The sequence below is a fragment of the Echeneis naucrates genome, chromosome 17 (genome assembly GCF_900963305.1).
Source record: "Echeneis naucrates chromosome 17, fEcheNa1.1, whole genome shotgun sequence".
In the NCBI taxonomy this organism is placed as follows: Eukaryota; Metazoa; Chordata; class Actinopteri; order Carangiformes; family Echeneidae; genus Echeneis; species Echeneis naucrates.
In genome coordinates, this window is record NC_042527.1 from 13,707,632 (window position 1) to 13,729,567 (window position 21,936).

At 40.1% G+C, this 21,936-nt stretch overlaps 1 protein-coding gene across 3 annotated transcripts in view; it reads right to left on the reverse strand.

Moving 5' to 3' along the window:
• Nucleotides 1-21,936, reverse strand: part of adgrl2b.1 (adhesion G protein-coupled receptor L2b, tandem duplicate 1) — a 78,509-nt gene that overhangs the window by 48,347 nt on the left and 8,226 nt on the right. For all 3 annotated transcript variants that reach the window (XM_029524638.1, XM_029524637.1, XM_029524636.1), the window contains exon 2: nucleotides 11,648-11,860. In XM_029524638.1, the coding sequence (XP_029380498.1) occupies nucleotides 11,648-11,723 (76 nt within the window). In that variant the 5' untranslated portion in view covers nucleotides 11,724-11,860. The remainder of the gene's footprint in view (nucleotides 1-11,647; nucleotides 11,861-21,936) is intronic.

Genomic DNA, 21,936 nt, shown 5'->3' on the forward strand with positions numbered 1-21,936 from the left:
GCGCCTTATCATGCATTCTGGTCAGTGAGTGACTGCAAGGAAAGTAGCTTTTCAGATTCCTCCCCCTGACCTGCCTGCTAAGCCGTCTATTGAGCTCAAGAGAGCAAAGCAAAGACTGGGACTGCTTCTCAATATGTTGCATTCTGGGAGTTTTTCTTCTCCCTCTGTTGACAGCCTTTAATTCACTGCCAGCCATCCTCCCCCTAACTCTCATAATACATATTTTGTTTTCTATCAACACCCTTGAAATTGGAAGCGGCACTGTGGCTCAGATGGGTATGCCTGAAACATCCACAGAGTTACACTATGTGGCTTTTAAAAGCCTGGTGATAAAACGAAGAGATAATGGGGGTTTGGTGACAACGAAGCACCAGAGTATAATGCACGTGCTGACATTCAACTTTGCTGGTCTGTGCGTCAGCTCTTTGTGGTGTAGTCGTGACCAACTTTAACCCTAAAAAACTCCATAGGACATCAGACATTGGGGGGGGGGGGCTGGAGGAATGTTTGATCAGCATTAAAAAAAAAAAAAAACTGGGCCATTTTTGGAGGGTAGACAGTGTGGCGAGGGCTGGCACAGACAGAGAGCAAAGGCGCTGGTTGACGCTTGTCATCCCCCATTAGGGTTCCTTTGATTGGCCTTTGTGGTCCTGGAAACGGCAAACAGCTGCATGCAAATGGCCCTGTTTGCCCAAGGCTGGCCCCCATTGTTCTGAGCTTGGGTTTGACAGGGACGCTTTCTCTGCAGCATAAAGGAGGGTGTAGCCTTTAGTCAAATAAGAGTCCCCCCACCGTGGTCTCAGCAGGAGTACTTCAAGATTGTTTGTCTTTTTATGTTGTTTTATTCCCAATATTACTGGTAGCCAACATCTTCGGAAGAAAGAGCAGATCTTAGAGTCAAGCTTTTCCTCCACCAGCGGGGGACTGGCTCCATAATCCAATATTCAGAGTGACAGAATGGTCATACAGCACGTTTTGCCCTGATGGAGTAAAGATTTTCCATGGAATGCAGTCGGAAAAAAAAAAGAAAAAAAAAGAAAAAAGAAGAAGTGATTTGAATTCTTCACTAAGGGAACAAAGCTTCATAAATGTTTTGCCTCTTTTCCCAGTCTCTTTGTTCTGAACTGCAGTATTTCTAATCTCTTCGATCAAACATTCTGATTGCTGGCCAAAGAATAAAATTTGCTTGAAAATTTCAATTGAAGAGACCCGCTGTGGAAAAGCTTTATTGTGTGAAATATAGCAGACGCACACTTCACTGTCCCTGCACATGCTTCTAAGTTGACAAACTAAATACTTGCACTAATTGGCAGTGCACATAGACTTAATTTCCATATTTCCATATTTCTAAAGCATCCAGCATTCTTGCCTAAAATATAAAGCAGAATTTCACAAATGCACTGCATGGCCACCCATCACATGTGAGAGACACGCAGAGTCAGAGTGGGAGATGAGAAAGGAGATTTGGGATTCACAAAATAACAAGTGCTTTTCAAATACAGACTACACCCTGAGAGCTCTTCACTTTGCCACAATGGCTCATATTTCATTTCAACTCCCGAAATGCGGTGAAACAGTGAAAATGTAGTTGGACATATGGTACCATTTCCCATGACACTTAAGTCCGCGTGCCGATCCACCTTGCTGGGAATTGTTTCTAATACGGTGTCAGACAAGACCACAAACCCTGGGGCTACACCCGCCTTTCCCAGATAACTGCTATCAGACACTCTTCATTCCGATATAAGTATTCTAAAATAGAAACTGGCAATACGGGATCGAGTCTATTTGTGGTTAGACAAAGCGCTCCGAGTCATATCCCTTTTCTCTTTCTGATGTTGCATGAATTTTGTGTTGCCATTTCATATTCCAGAGCCATCAGCTGTATTCGTGGCCTTTCCTCTAATTCATCTCCCCTTTTCTTCACTTAAAAAAAGCAGTGGGTGGGATGAGAGTATCAAATGCGGCACGCTGAAGCATGTCTTGTTGAACGGCTTTAAGGGGAAGGATTTGCCATATTGCTGAGACTGAGTGTGATAGACCCTGCTGCTGCCTCTTAACTCCTCAGGTGGGTCCATTTAGAGGAAGTGAGATCCTATCATGCCAGATGCGAGCGCGTAATGTTTTTTCTTCCAGTGAATGAATTTAAAGGGAAAGTCCTGTATTTTTCAACTTGCCATTTATTTATATTATTTGCTATTCTCCAAACCCCTCCTGCAGGACTGGATGTTAAGAGTGGTGGCTTTTTTTTTTTTTTTTGCCATCACGTAATTAAAATTCGACAGAAAAAGTGTAAGCAGTTTATTAAAATGGGCTTATTGGCTTTCATGCTTCCTCCAAACTGAGTATTTCTTGTGTTTCTTTGTCCATATGAATATCTGACAGATGTTTTTCTGATACAGAAGTTGTAGCCTTTTCAGAAATAGCACAAGTTAAGCTAGTTAATTTTTCACTGGATGGTAACTTGATATATCACTTTGCGGTTTTTCATCATCCTTTCACAACATATTGGAAGAAAATCTTGATATTCCATGATGCATTTGAATGTTACCCATGTCCTTGCTTGACAAATTGCTAGTTAGGAAGCTAGCATTAGCATTAATGGCAGTTTACTCACCAGACTTGCTGATAGCTTCAGGCAGCCATGTAGCCACAGCATAATTGGCAATCTGGCACCTTTAAATGAAATGTGCTACTGTTTGTATTCACTATCGTGGCTAACAACATGTACTGCCGCTGCAGTGAAGCTTGATGCCTGATTATTACCTTTTACACTGGTTTCCTTATTTCCTCCAGGAAAAAACAGGGAACAGGGAAGCAGTTCGCTTTCCCTCCAGTTAGCAAAAGAAATAATCACTCTTACAAAAAAGACAAAATCCCTTATGGAGTTTCTGTAGTTGCTTTTTCCAAATGCTAAATAAAAATGATTTGTATTTTATGATTCCAAGTACTTAATGTGGACAAACACACAGGTTGCTAGATAACCCATCAAAAAAGTTAGTTAGCAGCATTTTAAGCAGCAGTCTGATTTTTCTCTGTTTGTGTCATATTAAGAGATTTAGGCTAAAAATAATCTATAAAAAAGATGAAATACATCTGGGAAAGCTCATCTCACAACTCTAAGAAAAGCCTAAATGGCTAAAAGCTGAGGTTGAATAATACCAGAATTTGCCTTACTACATGCAAACCCTTTTTCTAAACAACCCCACAATGTACACAACACACTTAAAATTCACGGACTGTTGTGATTTGATGTTGAAGAAATCACCGTCTGAGATTACCTAACACACACAGTCGATACGGTGGATTATTTTGACTCTCCAGAGGTGGAGGTTCAGCTGCAGAAGACTGCAGATGAAGAATTCTTCCCCATCGGTGCAAGAAGTAAAGGAAAAAAGGGCAGAAAGTGAAGACTAATGACTGTCTTAATTTGGCTTGAAGAATCACTCTTTTCTCAGATTGGTTGGACGATCCCTGATCCAGTGTGTGCACATCAAAGAGAGCCAGCATGGAATCGTTTCTTTAGTTATCCATATAATCCTCTAAATGTAGAGAAGGTGAGTGCTCAATAAAAGTCATGACAGGAATAATTCTGTTGAAAAGACACCTCTGGATCTAAAATTTTCCTTTGTTGGTCCACTTTGATTAAAGGTGGTATAATTTGATGTTGTGTATTGTGATTTGAGATAACAACCTTTTTTATGACTGTCATGCAGGCTAAACATGGAAGAAGAAGAAAACCTATATGCTCCTGGGAGAATGTCATTTTGACAGAATTAGTTCATTGCTTGTTCAACTTTTCACATGTTGTTGCATTATAATCTTTTCATTTTTAAATTTTTTCTTTTGCATGGGAGTTGATGAAATATGCAGAAAGATGTGTTAATGCAACTCTTCCAAGTGCGGCAGGGGTATAGTTTCACAGGTTTGATCTACCCAGAGTGCTGCTTAACTCCCTGTAAGACCATATTTTACCCCGGTATTTAAACCCCTGCTGGATTTTCCGCTCAAGAAAATGTCTCAGAATAAGTCAGGTGCTTCCCTTAGGGTGGGGATGTAGAAGAAAAAGAGAGAGCATGAAGTGCAGAAACTGGAGGCGGATGTGGATTTGTCTCCATCACATGCTTGTGCCTCTGTTCTTGTTTGCTGGGGCAGAGCATCCCTATTTCACCCTCCTAATCAACCCCACCATCTCCTCCATGCAACCCTGCCTATACAGAGCCAAGCCCTGGAGGCTTCGTCGGTATGTCACAGACAGGGTGTCAGAGGAAGCTGCAGCTGGAACACGGATTACATGAATAATGAGCCACGGACTACAAGGAGGAGATCAGGGCCTTGAAACAATAATGAACAGGAGTGTGATAAGGTGGTTATCTTTATGCAGAGCCGGTAGTTGTCTTTGAGACAGTGAAGTGCTAACTTTCGTTTGGCACAAGTTCATTAAAGTTTTGAGTTTCAACTCGAACCCACCTTTGAGGTGGATGGAGCAGTGCAGTTGTGGTTGCTATTATGCAGATGAGATGGTGCAATGCAATTTTGTTACTCGTTTTGGCATGAAATTGTGTTTCTGTGGTTCATCCCTGCACAAGAAATGTTTGTGGTTTAAGTTAGTTGACACCGACACACAAAAAGCCCTTTTCATCTTTTTTGTAATGTTTTGTTTTCCCTCTTTCTATTCTGACGTACAGTACATTTTCCATCTTTGGCACATTTCAATGCAGTTTTTAATGCAATTAGGACAGAGTCGGTGCTGGCTTACATTAACGGGTGATTCTTATCAGGAATGTCTTTGGGACACAACCTATGCTTGTGCTATGTCCATTTTCAGGAATTCATACACATACCCAGAATTAGATGTTCCAAATGTTTACATCTTGATGGTTCAATTTTAGAAATTTATCTTTATCAGACTTTGTGCCAAAATAATGAAAATAAACATGATCTATCTCTATGAAGGAGAGACTTCACAGCCTGCTCCATCCTGCAAAGCAATAGTTAGAGAAAAACAGCTGCCAAGTTAGCATTACTGCTTGAAAACGAATCTGCTAACATGTGACTCTTGGTTGTTTTTTGAGTTTTTATGGGAACATCACACAGATGGATATTTGGTAAGAACATTAAATTGAATACTGGTTATTGACACTTGATATTAGTGAATTTTGACTACATGATGAAGCCATAAGCGTCAGCTGGTAAAAAGGCATTTTAAACGGCAGTGCTGTAATTATTTTGTTGGGTGGCAAACCCAAATACACATTACAGGATTTGAGGAATCTGTGATAACAGTGTTGTCATGTAGAAATTGGGTCCTTCGAAATATGGCCAAGTTATGGTTATGTCATCAATAAGAATTACTTTATAACTGGGCTTGGTTGCTTGCTTGCATCTTCACATACTTGAGGTTTTTAGTTTGGCTTTCTTGTAACCACTATATTTTATATTTTATATGCTAAAACTAAATAAAGGTGAAAATATCTTGCTTTGTTTTGAATTTACATAAACTTTTCAGATGATATGCACCTTTTCTGCATTCACTTTCCTCTGCAGGTGCAGCCATAGCTTGCGAGATTACCCAAAACAAGCCGATATCCTTAACTATGTCTGTCATACCGGAACAAGTCATCCTTGCATGTAAAGAAGCTCCCGTTTTTATCCATTCAAACTTATTGCATGCACACTGATTGCTCTACACAGGTCCATTGCGTATAGAGTGATAGGGAAAAGCCTTTGTGGTCTTTCATGCAGCTCTGCTCAGAGTTTCTCAGAGATTTACCAGGAAAGTCAGTGAAAAAAACCCATCCAGGCGCATTCCTTGGCAGTAACCCGCTGCTATCTCTGGAACACTGACCACTTTGATTGACTTGAGAGTGATGACCTTGCCCCGTTCCCTTCCACCAGCATTCCGGTCAATACGAGCAGAAAACAGGAGTGCTGATAAGAGACGCACAGATGGGGAGATCTTGATGACAGACAGTTTCCTGCCCCTCATCTTTGACGAGGCCATTGTGCCTTGCACACTCAGTAGGGATATATGCTAGAAGAGGGGGTCAGCTCTCGATAGTATAAGACAACAAAAACGTTCTTTGTGCTTCGCTGTTTCACTGACTTTCTTCTTGCTGCGTATTTATTCAATTTCCTGCATGGCAGGAGAGAACCTCCTTATCTTTGACTGTTTATACCTGAAAATCGGCTGGTGGCCTTTTGTTTGCAGGTGACCCACCCTGAGGTGACATTTAATTCCTGGACAAAAAAAAAATGTGCGGTCATGCTCTATGGCACAGACTGTCAGCCTGAGGAGATTACTAATACAGTGAATGCAACAGAGCTGCATTCATGGCCCCCAGTGAGAGCTAGCCTGCACAGAATGAGGGAAAAAAGCCAGCACACATCATTACATTGATTTGAATCATGTACTGCCATTAGCCTTGCAAAAGTGAGCGAAATGAATACGAGACCAATGGTAGATGAGACAAGAAGGAACCAGTTTTATCTTCTATTTACACACAAGTCCCTCTCTGTCTGTTTCTCTCTCTCCGCCGACTTAAGAAGATACATATCAGAAAATCTGTGCACACACTACAACACACGAGTCACAGAAAGTGCCCAAAAGGACTTTTTAACTAATCCTTTTAATTTCTTTTATTGATTGACTTTCCTTTTTCACTATCAACACTGGTTTCAACACCAGCATTTACAGTGTAAATCATCCTCAGAACTGTTTACAAAAACGAGAGACCTGAGCTGTTATGACATTTGTGATATGAATCAAGGTAGAGACAAACACTAAAATTTTAAGCAATTTCAACACTGGCAAAAAATTATTGAAGCCTCAATCTATTTGTTTTCCTTTCCAACAACAAAACAAAAGACTATTTGTTCAAATGGCCCTTGTTTTCATTTACTTACATGATGCGTGTCCAAAATCACTCTCTTTAACAGATTAATCCTTTAAAGGTATGTTACAGTTAGAGAAAAATAAAGCTTGAGCGGCTTTGCTAAAATAAAATGAAAAAAAAAAACTAAAAAAAATCACTGCCACACGTATTTAGTCAAAGCAACAATCTGCTTTGATTGCTTCAACAGTGTCCCTTTGGTGTTAAATATTATATGCTTGCTTTTGTTCCATGCATGCTTGTTTAGCTCTTGTGCTTTTTGTTCAAATGAAATTAGTTCTGACATACCTCTAAGCGATTTTAAAGTATTGGGTGAACATCACACTGAACCTTGCTAAAATCTAACAGGTTCTTGTTGACTCTCAAAATACGTTTGTCTCTGTTCCAAATCCGATTTGTAGTGTTGGCAAACACCTCCCCACATACAAAGGAGGGGAAAAAAAACTTCTACATCTTTCTATAGTGTAGACTTGATTTTATTTGAAACCCTCCTGCTACCTCTCAAGATTAAATGCATTACTTTGTTATGACAGCTGAACCCTCCTGTGAAGCAGTGAGTTACAGCAAGCAAATCCAAAAGTTTAGATTCCGAGGCAAACTACTCTGTGGTTAAGTCGGACTCATCTATTATTTGAAATAAGCAGCCAGGAGTGAAAAAAAAAAAATACAAGTGTAGACAGCAGTTAAGAGAGGAAAGACTGAGGAAGGCATCTGGTCCAATGTTTATACAACTTGTTACCATAAGAGGTGTGAATTAAATGGCTATAAGATGCTGTGAACAAGTGAGATTTAGAGCATGTTTAACAAATGAAATTAAACTGTCAGAAAACTGTAGGCCGTAGCCCATTAAATTTAGTGAATGCTCACCAGCCTGCTATATAACCGTGACTTTTACAGTCACATTCAAGCACAAAATGAAGCACAAGTCTCTCTCCAAAGGAAAAAGGCACATTCATATATTGGATGGAAACATTTCTTGCTGTTTTTGTTTTACCAAAAACGCACTCAGGAAATCAATGTTGCAATAAATCTAGGATGACCCTATCAGGGGTTATATTGTATTTCATTTCCTCTGAGTGAAATACTGATCCTCAAGATTCATGTGACTGCAGCTCATTTCAATTTCACGTTCTCTCAAAATTCAGAACTTTCCAGATCTTCAGTATTATTAAAACAGTATTTTGTTGCACAATGCTATACAGATATATATATCAGGTTCACTTTACAGAAACTAAGAGGCTACACTCTGCAGGGATACTGGAATATGCTGACAAAAGTGTATTAGTCAATAAGGGTAGAAATAAAATCTGAGAAATGCAGGGATTTATCCATTACGCTGCTGTTCTTGATCTGAGGGAAATTACTTTCAATCTCAATGATGATCCCTGTCTTATTTAAAATAAATAAATAAATAAATAAAATACTTGGCGTTATAGACAGGCAATCTCCCGATTTTTCTTTTTTTTTTTCCCTTTCTCTGCCATTGTTCTTGTCACACAGATTGACCATTCATCTGTGAATCTCCCATGGTTTTGCTGATAATTCATGATCGCCAGGCTAAGGACCGGCAGCATTTGATATGAATTATAAAATGGCAAGCCAAGCATATCAATGGATGACAGACTGGATGTGTATGGCCAGGGGCCAAAGGGGAGTTACAGCACAATAGCTTCCCTCCCATTCAGTCAACTCTCAGACTGGAAATACCAGTGTGGCACAAGGGAGGGTCTTCCATCAACACAAGGTATGGCACAGCTTGAGACAAATGTTGAGCTGTGTTGTATTGTTAACCTTTGCAACCTTTTGGGTAGAAACACAGACATGCTGGTATGTTCAAGGCTGGAATATTTCACAATCCGTAACATATATGTAAAAAAGAACTGGAAAAAAACCCAGACTGGATCGTTTTTTCCTATACACGATTATGGCAAATACTTATGTAGAAATACCCGCTTTTGCCATTTTAACACAAAAGCCCAAAACTTCATAGTATAACCCCAGATAAATCTTGATGTCTGTACATTCTTTCTATAGATAATTATGCCCGTCGACATGCCTTTGTTTCCACTGCTATTGAATTTGGTCATCTTCTCTCATATCTGCAGACTGGGCAGTCCGAAGCATCCAAAACAAATCTGATACCTGCATGACCCAGTTTGTTCTAGCAGGAGCCTTGTTTTGTATATCAGTTATATAATGGCACAGGGATGTGGAGAAAACACAGTAAACGTCACAACATGAGAACAGAGTCAAGGTTTACATCGAATATAACATGATGTTCATCTGTTTCTTTGTCGCAATGTCAGAACTTGGATGTTTAGAATAATCTGCACTTTTTCCTGCATTCCTTTTTATTTTTACAAGAGGATCCACCTTTAGAATAAGATTGTCTAACTACAGGCAAAGTGACTGTAGGAAATTATGCAAACGTAATGTTTTAAGTTGTATTTCGCTGATATGAACCTCACCGTTTGGTGTTACCTCTCCCTCAGCTGTATCTGAGATGCTAATGCAAACCAAACACCCCCTGCTGCTGGTGCTTCCTATTAAAAATGCTAAACTGGTGATTAATGGGGTGGCTCTTATTGTGAAGCAATCACAAGAAGCAGAATATATCTGTCACTGTTCATAGCCAAAACTGTGACTGTTCATTAACAAAACCGCCCTTGTCATTTTAAATTCCCAGGGCCTCAGCGAGGTATACAGCTTCTCTGCGCCCTGTGGTGCACCATGTGGGTACAGCTGCTTCTGGCATTATTAAAAAAAAAAAGAAAGAAAAAGAAACACTTATTAACTGAATTTAAAACCTACGATAAATGTCCTTTCATCATCCTTTTAAGTTAATATGGCAAAGCTGCTTATTACTTATTTCCACATCAAGCACTTTTGGAAAAACATTATCATTCAATTGTAGTCAGGTTTCAAATGTAAGAATAATATTCACTCGTGGTTTGTTTTTGGTCTCTACCAGTTCCTTTTGCTGCTATGTGCTTCTCTGTGTTCACCAGCTTGTCTCACTGTCTGTCTTCTGTTTAGTGTAGAACAGGTAGTGTACAGTTGGTTTTTTGTGGGCTTTGGGTTTTGTTTCATTTTTTCGTATCTTTTTCTAAAGACAGCTGCCCGCTGCTGAAAACCACAATGCAGGAGTAGTGAGAGTGAACTAAAATAGATTTTTTTTAGTGGAGTACATATACAACAGGTCGGCCATCTGTATACAGAGGTGTGTAAAAATTGATTACTGTCACAGCAGAGATTCTGACTGAGGTTCATTCTTTCTACAGGATGGAAAAGTCAATACCAAGAGAGGGAAAAAAAAAAAAAAAAAAAACCCACTTTTTTTCCCAGGTATGTCAGTGAGAATTTCAAAGAAGGGGGAATGTTTTGGGTGAATACGATAACCTGATTATACTCTCTCCTGGTGAGGGACAGACGGTAATTATCAGGCAGTGCTTTCATTGCAGGAACTCTGATGGAAACGTAGATCATAAGCGCTGGGATACAGGCCCTCAGGCCTGGACAGGCTGGAGGTGAGTGGCATGTGGATAGAGCCAGATATTGTATTCAGACTGCCCCCCCCCCCCAAACACACATACTCACACATACACACACACACACACAGCCACACACATTCCTTTATTGATGGATGGGCAAATATGCATTCTCAAGCCTGAGAGTCCTCACATCAACTGAAACTCAAAACCTGAACTTTCTGCATACCAAAGCAGTATTCCACTATTCTGAAGAAACTCAACAAGACTATCAACTCAACTTCAGTAAATCAGAGGGCAATACTTCAAATGCCTCACTGAGACCCTCTGTATCTAAAAATTCTGAAATGATTGGGTAGCCTGATCGAAGCTGCCTTTGTTAAAAACGTGTATACTCGAGCCAGACCTCAAATAAAATTGGATGAAAAATGTATCACAGGCCAAAACAGCAAGATGGAGAAAAAATGCCAAAATTCAATAACAGCAGAGGAACCCCCACAAAATAATGTGCCTCATCATCTATCTGTAATCAGGGCTTGGCACATGAAACATTTGACTTTGGGTTACTTTATTTCCCCAGTACAATGGGGCTGAAAGGGAAAATGTAATGATCATGATCTAGCACACATACCAACATCAACGGGTTTGATGGCCATTGAACAGACAGGGCTGTTTTGTGACAAAACTTGTAATTATAGCCAAATGTACTAATCAAAAGTGAGAGAAGGGACCCAAAAGAGCCTTGGGATATCATTGTAGATAATTAAAAGGACAGACATTCATCCCAGTTCACTACTCTGGCACCAAACCAAGTGACCTGCTTTTGATGGTTTCAGGTATTCTGAATGATCAGAACAATCAGATTTAGGTGCAAATAAAAAATGTATCTGTTCTCCGTGGCACAGGAACTTCAAAGTCCACACAGACAATCCACTGCAAAGCTCACCATACAAAGAGACACGCTGTTGTGCTGGAAGTGAGGAAATTTGAGTGAAAGTGTCCATGAGTTGCCTGGGACATTCAACGGGTTCAGAATAAAGCCTTTTTTTCAAACTCCAAGGGTAAAACACTGAAGAGGAACCTGGAAACCTTGATAGGCGACAGCTCTTCACATCTTTTGTGCAACCACAACAATGTGTGCTAATAAACTCAACACATTCATAAGCAGAATAATAAGTAGCTTCTTGAAAAAAATAAATACAAATAAATAAAAAACACCCAACAACATTAAAACTACTTTGGAAATAGAACTCCAGTCTTACTCACCTTGTGAACAGTGAAAGCAAACAAGGAGGAGCAAGACGCAGTGAAACACTGGACACCTCCCCAGTGCAGAGGCCATTTTGCGGCGTATGCAAACAATCCAGGAGCCTGATGGCTAAGAATAGTCGTTCAACTAGTCGCAGTGGGTTAACTGAAAACTGGAGCGATGTCAACGGTTGGTAGTTCTTGGAGAAGCATCACCAGTCATCCTCTCATCTGGAAGACAGAAGTGAAAAGTGTATAAAAACCGAAGAAATGGATTGTGATCATTAGCATCAACACAGACTCTTTGCTATGCTGTTGTGGGTTCAGTTCTTCCTCTGGCATCGCAACGTGTGCACCACAACACAAGAAGTCACATCATGCAAACCTGAATGCAGCGAAAGGGAAACTCTTGGTTGTTAATAGTAAACAAAAGCATTTTTTCCAAAGAAATATCAAAACTTTGTTCCCCAGTGTTTGTGAGGACATGACAAACAGAGCAGAGAGCATGTCTGGTAGCTCGGGACTTCTTCATTACTCGGCGGTGTGTTGCATCTGAATGTCTACACTGTCTCATTCTCCAGCTCTTCCCTGTTCCACCTTCCCCATTTACTCCCATGTTCCCACAGGAGACTGCTTGTCGCTCCAGCAACACATTAACACAGGAGACTTTACAGTCACGACTGCTTTGTGAGTTACTTTTGTCTCCTTCCTTATCAAGGGGTGGCAAAAACTGTCCTTTTGTCCGCAAAAGCAGCAAAAGGTTAGAGTCTGAGACGGGCTAACACACCAGACAGATAAGCTGCTTACCAAAATCAAACACCGAGGAGGGATGTGATGCATCATATGTGAAATGCCACACAGACGCAGATCCACAACACATGCAGACACACTCATGTGCATGCCTGCACAAAGAAACAGCCAAGGACATGCACACTCCTGCCGATGTTAACACACATGCAGAAAAAGGATCTTCTCAAGCAGACACACACACCAACACAGACATATTGTATCTTGTTTATTCCCTCGTGGTTGCCATCCAGCATCTCCCCGACGCACAGAGACACATATGTAGCCACATTGTACCCAAGATCAGTCACTTGGTAGCCGTCGCTATGCAGTGGAGGGCAAATGTTTCCCATTTCTGATGCTGCTCCTCCAGAGCCACTCGTCAACCGCCCTGATTATTTTATAATGAGCCTAAATTTGAGCAGCAGTGCAGTCAGCTCTGATCGCTCTCTGGGCCTCACTAATGTGGCTGGATATTTCTGGCAACATGAAAACCCACAAAACATGTGAAGCCTTCACATTAGCATGTTGAGTAATAATTTAAGTCACAGTTGAATTCATTCAATACGCGACCAGTGCCTGGTTGGGACGTAAAAAGCCCACTGGATCACCACATAGCCTGACACAGCTTGAGTTTGCTTCTTTTTTTTTTTCATTTTAGAGCACTCTAGTAGCGCAGTTGTGCAGCACAGTCTGTACCAAGAAGACTCACATGAAGTTAACTTTGAATTTATCTATTAAACTTGGGCGATTTTATTGGAATTATGGTTTTATTTGTCTCCCATTTGTTTATCTGCTGGTGGCGCCGAACCAGATAAGAGTGAACTAGAGATTGCTCGTCCCCTACCAAGGCAAGTCTCACACCATGTGAAAATGAGGCAGCGCTCAATTTCACTCAATTTACACTGAAGTATTCTAACAAGGCTGCCACAAGTTCAATATTGGACTGAGCTTCAAATCTCCAGAGACACATGTGACTTCTTCCTCAGCAATTTATCATCCCCAAATATAAGGCCTGGGGCCATGGGGTAACCATAATGGTGTTTGACAGGAGGAGATTGGAAACTGTTGGGGGGGACAGACCCCAGCCGCTCTGGCCTGCTGGGCATTCTGAGCCACTCAGCCCCTGCAGACACAAATGGTAAGGGCCAGCCAGGCCTCACGGATGAAGCCTTGCCCTCAACACCCCGGGGTTCTTTCTCCTGGTCGGCCATCATCCCGCTGAGTAACATGACTCCTTTCTCTCCAAAGCCGGTGGCGGACACAGCCGTGCTCATCTTCCTAAAACACTGTTTTGTTTGGTGCTATTTCTGCTCGGAATTGGTCTGGACTAGAGTTAAAAGGATTAGGCGATTAACATTAAGATGCTTCACACAAGCACTGACAGATGAATCATAATTTCACATCAGGGGATGGGGCAGGGGGGCGGGGGGCTGACGGTTGTGAGGGGGTAAGATGTTCTCAAGCAGAAAATAGTTTGAAGAGGTAAGCGAGGCATCGTTAACCCCTCACAGATTGTGTTTTGGCGTTTTCTGCTCTGAGCATCCCCCTCTGAATGGCCGGGAATTGAGGTTACTTGTTACTCAGCCAGTGATTTTCACATAATGATTATCATGTTCCACTGAGGCAAAAGTGTCGAGAAATTAAAGTGCATAGTTATGAATAGCTGTCACCACCTACACCAGATCTAATGAGCTCAAACATGCAACATACAACAGAATACCACTGACTAATTAAAAGTTATTCATTTTCATCTCCACCATGAGCGCCACTTCTTCCAAAAAATACACGATTATATATTCCCCTGAGTCTTTTCCTCTTTCTGTTAACACTATATCTTTCTGGAAACGAGACAAAAAAAAAATCCGCCAATGGAATGAAAAATGGTATGCAAACATTCACAACATCTGTTTTTCTTTTGTCTCCCATGCGTACGCCTTGGAAACCCAAGGAGAGAAATCTATCATCAGTTAAGATAATGGAGAAAATCACAGTCCACAGCAAATTTTTCACATCAGCCTGATAGAAATAATAAGCAAGCATTTAAAAGAGGATGGAAAGCAATTAAAAAATAATGAAAATAAATGGATAGAAGGAGACAGCACACATGTCTTCACATGAAATACAAGGCTGGGCGCAACAGCCGCCTGAATGAATGTGAGACTCCTTTGACAAAGCTTGTGTCTGCCTCACTCACAAGCTGGAGAGGAGTCCGGTGAAAGAGAGAGCGAGAAGGGGGAGTTTGCGAGTTTGTAAGCCGGGTGGGACTAAATAGATGGGAGAGGGAGAGCAGAGGAGGCGAAGAATGGAAGGGGGAGAAAGAAAGGGGCGGTAGGGTCACAGAGGAGGATTGACAGCCTGTGAGTATGGCCTGACCTCCTGAGTTCGCCTCCAAATTTTCTCCACAGGCTTAGAGAAGACAAAAATAAAGCCCAGGAATGTTAATTTATTTTCAATTGTCAACGCCAAGAAGAGAGAGATAAAGAGCGCATACATACATATCAAGTAAGACTGGAACAAAACTAATGCGCAAGTCCAAGTGTAAGCTGAAAACCTACAAGTGAAATAGAGAGCTGGCTCTGTTGAGCTGCATCTTGCCAGCACAATGATTCGTCTTACACTCTTTGAATAACTACTAATTTGGAGAACTTTCTGTCCCGCCCCCATGCCCTACATTCAAGGAAAAAAAAAAAAAAAAAAAGACACAAGTGAGAGGGGAATTGAAAACATCAGAAAATGGTTGATGGGCAAGAAGTGGGAGACAGGAACTACAGCAACTAAGAAAACACAGCCTCCAGACACTTTTTTTTTTTTTTCGTTACCCGGTGAATCCTGATGTTCCCAAGAAACTCTTTTGTCATGACAGTCCTGTCAGGGCTGAGCTTTCAGTCCCAGCAGGGACATGATGTCATTTCCTTGGCTCCATCACTGATGTATGGAAGTTGGCATAAACTGCCAGAAACAGAGATGGGATAAGATATAAGACTATTATGGTAACAAGGTTATAAACTGCGGTTTACAGCTGTACACACAAAAACAAGATGGGCTTCTTTTAAATGTTTTGATCACTGAAACTAGTAAAAGAACTGAGTAGATGATCAGTGGAAATTTATATAGTTTTTTTTTGGCTATAAATTGGAGAAACAATTGATTACCTAGTTTAAGGCCCTGGGAAATTGCTGTGTATTGTTTTATCGATACTCAGTTTAAACTTTTAAAAGCAGCACAATATGACAAAAACTTAAATCTGCTTTATTCAGTTTTTAATGTCTGCAGTGTGGTGATATCTTTCAGGCTGCAGCCCATGATGCATCTACTGATTATTTTCTTAAATAATAGTCGAAGAAACGCCAGAGAAATACTGTATGTCTATTATTGTCCAAGGCCATATCTTCAAATGTCCAAAGATATTCAGTTAATTCTCACAGCAGTGTGAGAAAAGCAATGAAGATTAACATTTGTAACCAGAGGCTGTAACAAATATTTGGAGTTTTTCGCTTTAAAAATGACTGGAACAATTGAGTTCAACAGAGCTGCTGATTCATTCATGTCGACTAAACAAGTTATTCATCTAATCTTTGTCTGGGATGTTTTGGGTGTTTTCTGTTGTTGCACTATGAATTTTAGGAAAATTTGGAATTAGTTCCTATAATCCAATAAATACTACCTGTTCTGGCATAATTACTGCTTGTTTCAAATCAAATCATTTAATTATGGGTTGTTGTTTTTTTTTTTTTTTAAGATGGCTAAAAGATCAAGGAGCTTCTATTTAGGTCTGTATCATTCCTGAAACATTTAAATCTAGTCCAATTCAAGGCACTTCAACTACAGCTGTCCTGTTTTTGTTTTGGGGTAAATGCCTCTAGATTAAAAGGCGACCTCAGGGAAAATACTTTTACTTTGAGCTCTTCTTCAGTGTAGCTCAAATAATCCAAACAGAAAGCCCCCCGCGAAAGGTGCAATGCTTCACCATCTTGTAGCGAGCGCACAACAGTTGGTGTGTTCAGCGGCTTTTGGCCAATGATTGAGGCAATAGATAAGATGAAGTGCCAGCGGGCAGATGGACATAGTGAAGCAGAAGGGTGGGGGGGGCAGCAAAAGAAGCTTATTTAAGTGATGAGAACAAAGACGATCCCCGCTGAAGTACCAGGTTAGTGTCAAGCGAAGTGAAGAGGTGGTGTGTTCAAAAGGAGCAGACGGGCAGAAAATGGGTAAATGTAGATGTTTCTGTCAAGGTCTGCGGCTAAAATTAAGTGTTAACAGAATAATGAAAACTCACTCTGGTGATTTTCTCCATCTACTTCATCAATCTGTAATTACGTTATTCTTAACAATCGCTGGCTATGGATACATGTACATTTATCAGCAGCTAAAATAAACGTGTGGTAGAAAATTTGATTAATTGAATGTACTATTTAATTATATACAACTACTAGCTCTGGAGCTAAATAGCCACTTCTTCTTGGCATTGAGAATAATAGGTTGACCTCAGAGCAGTTGGTTAAGCAGGAGGGTCACCAGAGAGGAACAAAGAGCAGCTCAGCACTGATACAGAAGAGAGAGGTTTTTCCTTTCAATCGGTCTCTTTATGAAATTACTGAACGCCTCACTTCTTGCCTCCACCACCTATAATTGTAACACTCCCCTGAACACACTTCATTCACTCATACCAACACACCCACACACACACTGTTCACCTCTAACTCGCTCCAGTGTGAAAATGTGTTTTGTACACAGAAAAAAAAACAACTGACAAACAAACATCACCCCCACATAGAAAAAAAAAATCTCTCAGTCTTTAGGTGTTAATGTTCACGCTTTCTGAAGAAAATTGTAGCGACACAACATTTTTTTTTTTTTTTTAAACACAGTATACTCCCATTGTGTGCATTCGTGTTCAGTGAAATGTGCATAAAGTAACTGTTAATACCTAACATCTGTGATGTTAACGTACAACATTCAGGCAGGGAGAAATCTGTGTAATCAAACTCCTGCATTACAGGACTGTATTTGTATGCTGTCATGGCAAAAGAAAAAAAAAGTATTCCAATAATCAAACATAATTTCCACAACTGACAGCAACTTTCAACATTGACAAGGCAGCAAAAGGAGAAGAAATGCTGCATCTGGACGAGGGTGAGCACAGCTTGAGTTAAGAGCAAGAAAACTGTGTGGAGTCCTTCTTTCCATGAAGGGAATTACACATTATTTGAAAAATATCTCTGGGTTGTCGTTTTGGAGGGGGACTAGCTGAGAGTTCATCACAGGTAATTTCTGCTGGGCGCAGGGGGTCCCAGATTTGGTAGGGCACTAAAATGCACACAAAGTTACTGACATGGCAAGATTCTGATGGGGCCAAAATTTACAGACATGCTCCATTTTTGATTACATTTCCATCACATTCCCCCACTAAAAACTAATCCCATCCAAACGGAGCTTATGACACAGTGGTACAATGACTAAGTGACACGTTTGTTGCCTAAAGGAGACACCACAAAGTTTTTTGCACTTAAAAAATATATGCAAATTGAGCAAACACTATTAATCCCCAAGGGGAGCGCGTGAGGAGACGGGAGTAACTGAAAAACAAATTAGGATTGTGACAAGGGTGAGCAAAGATTTGGTTTTAGCTGTGAGGTGGCCACATAGAGCTCTGGGTCATGTTTCTTGTATTTATGCACTTATATCAGTACAGAACAGTACATCATTCATTATTTTGATGTTGACAATTAAGCTCTTCTTGTAAAAATGTTGAATTTGCTCTGTAAAATACAGAATTATTGTTACACCTGTCTGAATAGCGTTGAAATGAGTCAATCAACAAAATATTTATGAGAAGAATGAACTTATGAATCACTTCTAAAATAAATTTTGATTCTACTCTTGAAATCTTATACTTGTATCTGAAGTGAAACTGAATATTTTTTAGTTTAGGACAGAAAACATTTGAAAACAGTCTGTGTGGACTGGAAGGACATTCAGATTTTTCATTATTTTCAGACGTTTTAATTCACAGTGACTAAAACTTATGGTACACCATCTACAAGCAATATAATCCCAGCTTGTATTTCAGCCAAACAGCTGTTAGATCATGCCAGTGTCTGGTGTCACACAGTAAGACTTTATTTTTAATCAGAAGAACGTGAACGAGTAAGCAGACGTTTCCCATCATCCAAACAAGATGCTGCATCTTTCCTGCCATTCACGCTTCATGCTCAGAGCATTTTCCTGTTGATTTTAAACGGCTCTTGAAAGTTATATGGCCTCTTGCCCACGCAGACAACTTCATGGCTCCTTTCACATGACACGTTCATCCTCTTGGTTTTGCGTTGTAAAAGTGGATTAGTTCGAAATTCGTTCACATCTACTGTCCAAAATCTGGTCTCCTTCACATGCACTGCCTATGCGCGATGAACAAATAGGCTCCATTCCAACTGTGGACGGTATGTGTGGTCTCTATTCATTCAGCATTTGAGGCGACTGACATGCATTAATTTGCCTTAATTCAAGGCTGTCATGGTGCCTCCGAGGCAGCATGATAGGTATCGAGTTTTTGCCTGAGAATTTCTTAAATAACAGCAGTCAGCAGTTGTTGTTGTGTGTGTGTGTGTGTGTGTGTGTGTGTGTGTCACAAGTCACTTCTCACAAGGACTGAAATCATTAAAACAATATCATAACAGATCCCTGCTCTACACAAGCACTTCAACGGCATGAATCCAGCCTCCAAAATGACCATCCAGATGAGTTAACCTCTCCTTCAACAAAAACTGAATAACATAACCTTCATAAAGGTCAGATTCATCGCACAGTGTTAAACTGAATTTGTTGGCGCTATGAACACAGTTTAAATCATAACACAACCATATGAACTCAGAGAGCAATATTCCCAAATACATTGTAGATTCTCTCATTTCTGTTTCATATCTTAATGGACTGAATAGTTTGGGATTTTGGACTACTAAGCAGTCAATCCAAAATATATCTGAATACGTTATTTTAAAACCTTTCACTATTATAACATGTGACATATATTAAAGCAAATTATAACAATGAATGAATGAAAACATTGAAAAGAATTAAAGTAATTATTATTTACAGCCCTGAAATTTAATAATTGAATAATATTTGTATTTTATTAGCAGTGTCAATTTTGATAAATTGGCATTGTTTCACAATGTCACAATATTCAACTTTCCATCCACATAATCCACAGCAAACACCATATGAGAATGTAAACATCGTGTTTCATTATGCTAAATGGATGGTAACCTGAAGACCCAAGTGCAGTGCTTTAGTGAGTTAAAAAACATAACAAGCAGTGGATAGAAACCCTGTTGGTTAACTATAAACACTGTAATTTTCTTACACGAGTGAAGTGTCTGGTTGTCTGAGAGGTTGAGGAAGAGGAAATTGACCCCTCTCTGTGAGATTTCCCATGATGTTAAATGATGGTTAGACCTAGTGACGTAGGGGGACCCCTTACAAAGAATTTCATTTAATCCATGCAACCACCGGCACTGGGTGCAGCTTCAGCAGTCCTGTAAAAGTTGCCTTATATACCTCAGCCGTTACAAAACCGTGTGGAGTAATCGTCAGTCCTAATGAGTCCCATGAGATGGCTGCCAATACTATTATGGACCCACCACCACGTTTAACAGTCGGCAGCAGACATCCTCTGGATCTCTCTGCAGGTAAAGCCATCAGCATGGGGGAGTGTGAGAAGCATTTAATGGCACTTTTTTCGATTTTCTCAGTCATTTGCTTTTTACATCAGGTAATCATGGTGCATGTGTGCGCCTGAAGAGGGAGTCTACGTCATTAATATCTGCTTTGTATGCGATGTGATTGTTTTTTTCTTCCCGAGTTTCTGAGGTCAAAGTTTTATTGTGTATTCTCAGCAGTGCTGTGTCAGTGAACATAGATTCACATCCATGTTCCTTTTTTTCCCAACACTTTTTATTTCTTTTTTAGATCAAAACAGTAACGATGAAGTACCGAAACATTCCTACTCTTATGTAGTTGCAAAGTTTTTGATTGAAAGAGGTAATAGTTTTTTTCTCTGAGGGAAATGCCTGGTTCGACAGTAATCACCAGCTATTTGCTGGATGTGTGTGACTGCTGCTTGCTCCTGCGCAGGTAGCATACAGTCAGTTTATCACTGAGAATAGCTCCTTGCAGCAGTTCAAAATGGCAGTGACATAAATCAAAACAGTTAAAGATGTTAGGGGCTGAAATCTTTCACAGAGCTGTGAGAAACAGCGAAGATTCATATGATTTAGCCGCATCACTACACAAATCTCCTTCATATTACAAGTATAATTCTCTGCAATTGTTACGTAAAGATAAAAGGAGGGCAGATTAAAAAAAAATATTAAGAAAAATCAAAGGCTTTCATCTGTAATGCTGTAAACTTAAAATAAAAAGCACTGAGTTGGACTTTCAGATTGCTCCCAATGCTACCTTCACTCATTTTAGTTTCCGTGGCCATGCGCCGCAATTCAAGTAATGACTGTTCACAATTTCAGGCTAAAACGTGGTAATTAGGCTCTTTGGAAGCCGACACATAACTGATAATTTAACAAGATACTGTTTACCACCGAAGAAGCCTTGTTTGTGTGTGTATATCATTGTGCATTCACGTTGATGAAGGTCTCCATGTTAGGCTGCAATAACTAAATAAAGGACATTAACAATCTTTAAATAAATCAAATTGATCTGAAACATCATTTTTAAAAGTTCATTATGGTCTGTGCTGTGTGCAAACATTTATTACGGGATGATTGTTTCAAGTCCTCTGATTAGAGAAATCCATCTCTAGAGATGCTGTATTTCACCACGGCTGAAAATATCCAACTAATATCTTTTAGCCATATTGCCCGGCTCGACCATTTGACTGTATTGATTTGCAAATGAACCATGGACTTAATATGCACACATGCACTGTAGACCTGGATGGGTTTTGTGATTATTTTCAATTTAAAGTCATTTCTTTCTGTTGGTTTTGTATTAATTTGTCCACCCACTCTGTCTGTTCCTCTGGAAACTAACACACAGGCATCAATCTGCAGCATTTCCAGAGGGAAAGGGGAACCGGCTGGACTTGTTTTTCTTGTTTCTTTGTCCATAATTACTTTCCTGTTCTTTTCCTGCATCTTCAACAGGCACAGTCTCAGCATTATTATTTAAGAGTTACTGCCCCTGATTCAGCCGTAAACCACTTCATTTTCATTTTGAAAGATGGACCACTGCAGATTTACCAGAGGGCCTGAAATATCTCTTCCTTTATAGCAGATAGACTCACCCCTGCTGTTAGAAAAAAGCTGAAAAGATGCTTTTCTTAAAAACCCCTCAAGGATGCAACCTACGTTGTAACAATTCAATGGATAAGAATACAACATAATTACACAGCTTAGTCTCTAAACAATTAGATAGGTTTACAAAAAAAAAAAAAAACAGAAATTCAACATAGGCTAGATTGCATACTTTCTATGAAGATTGTGTGTTAAAGATTATTTTCAGGT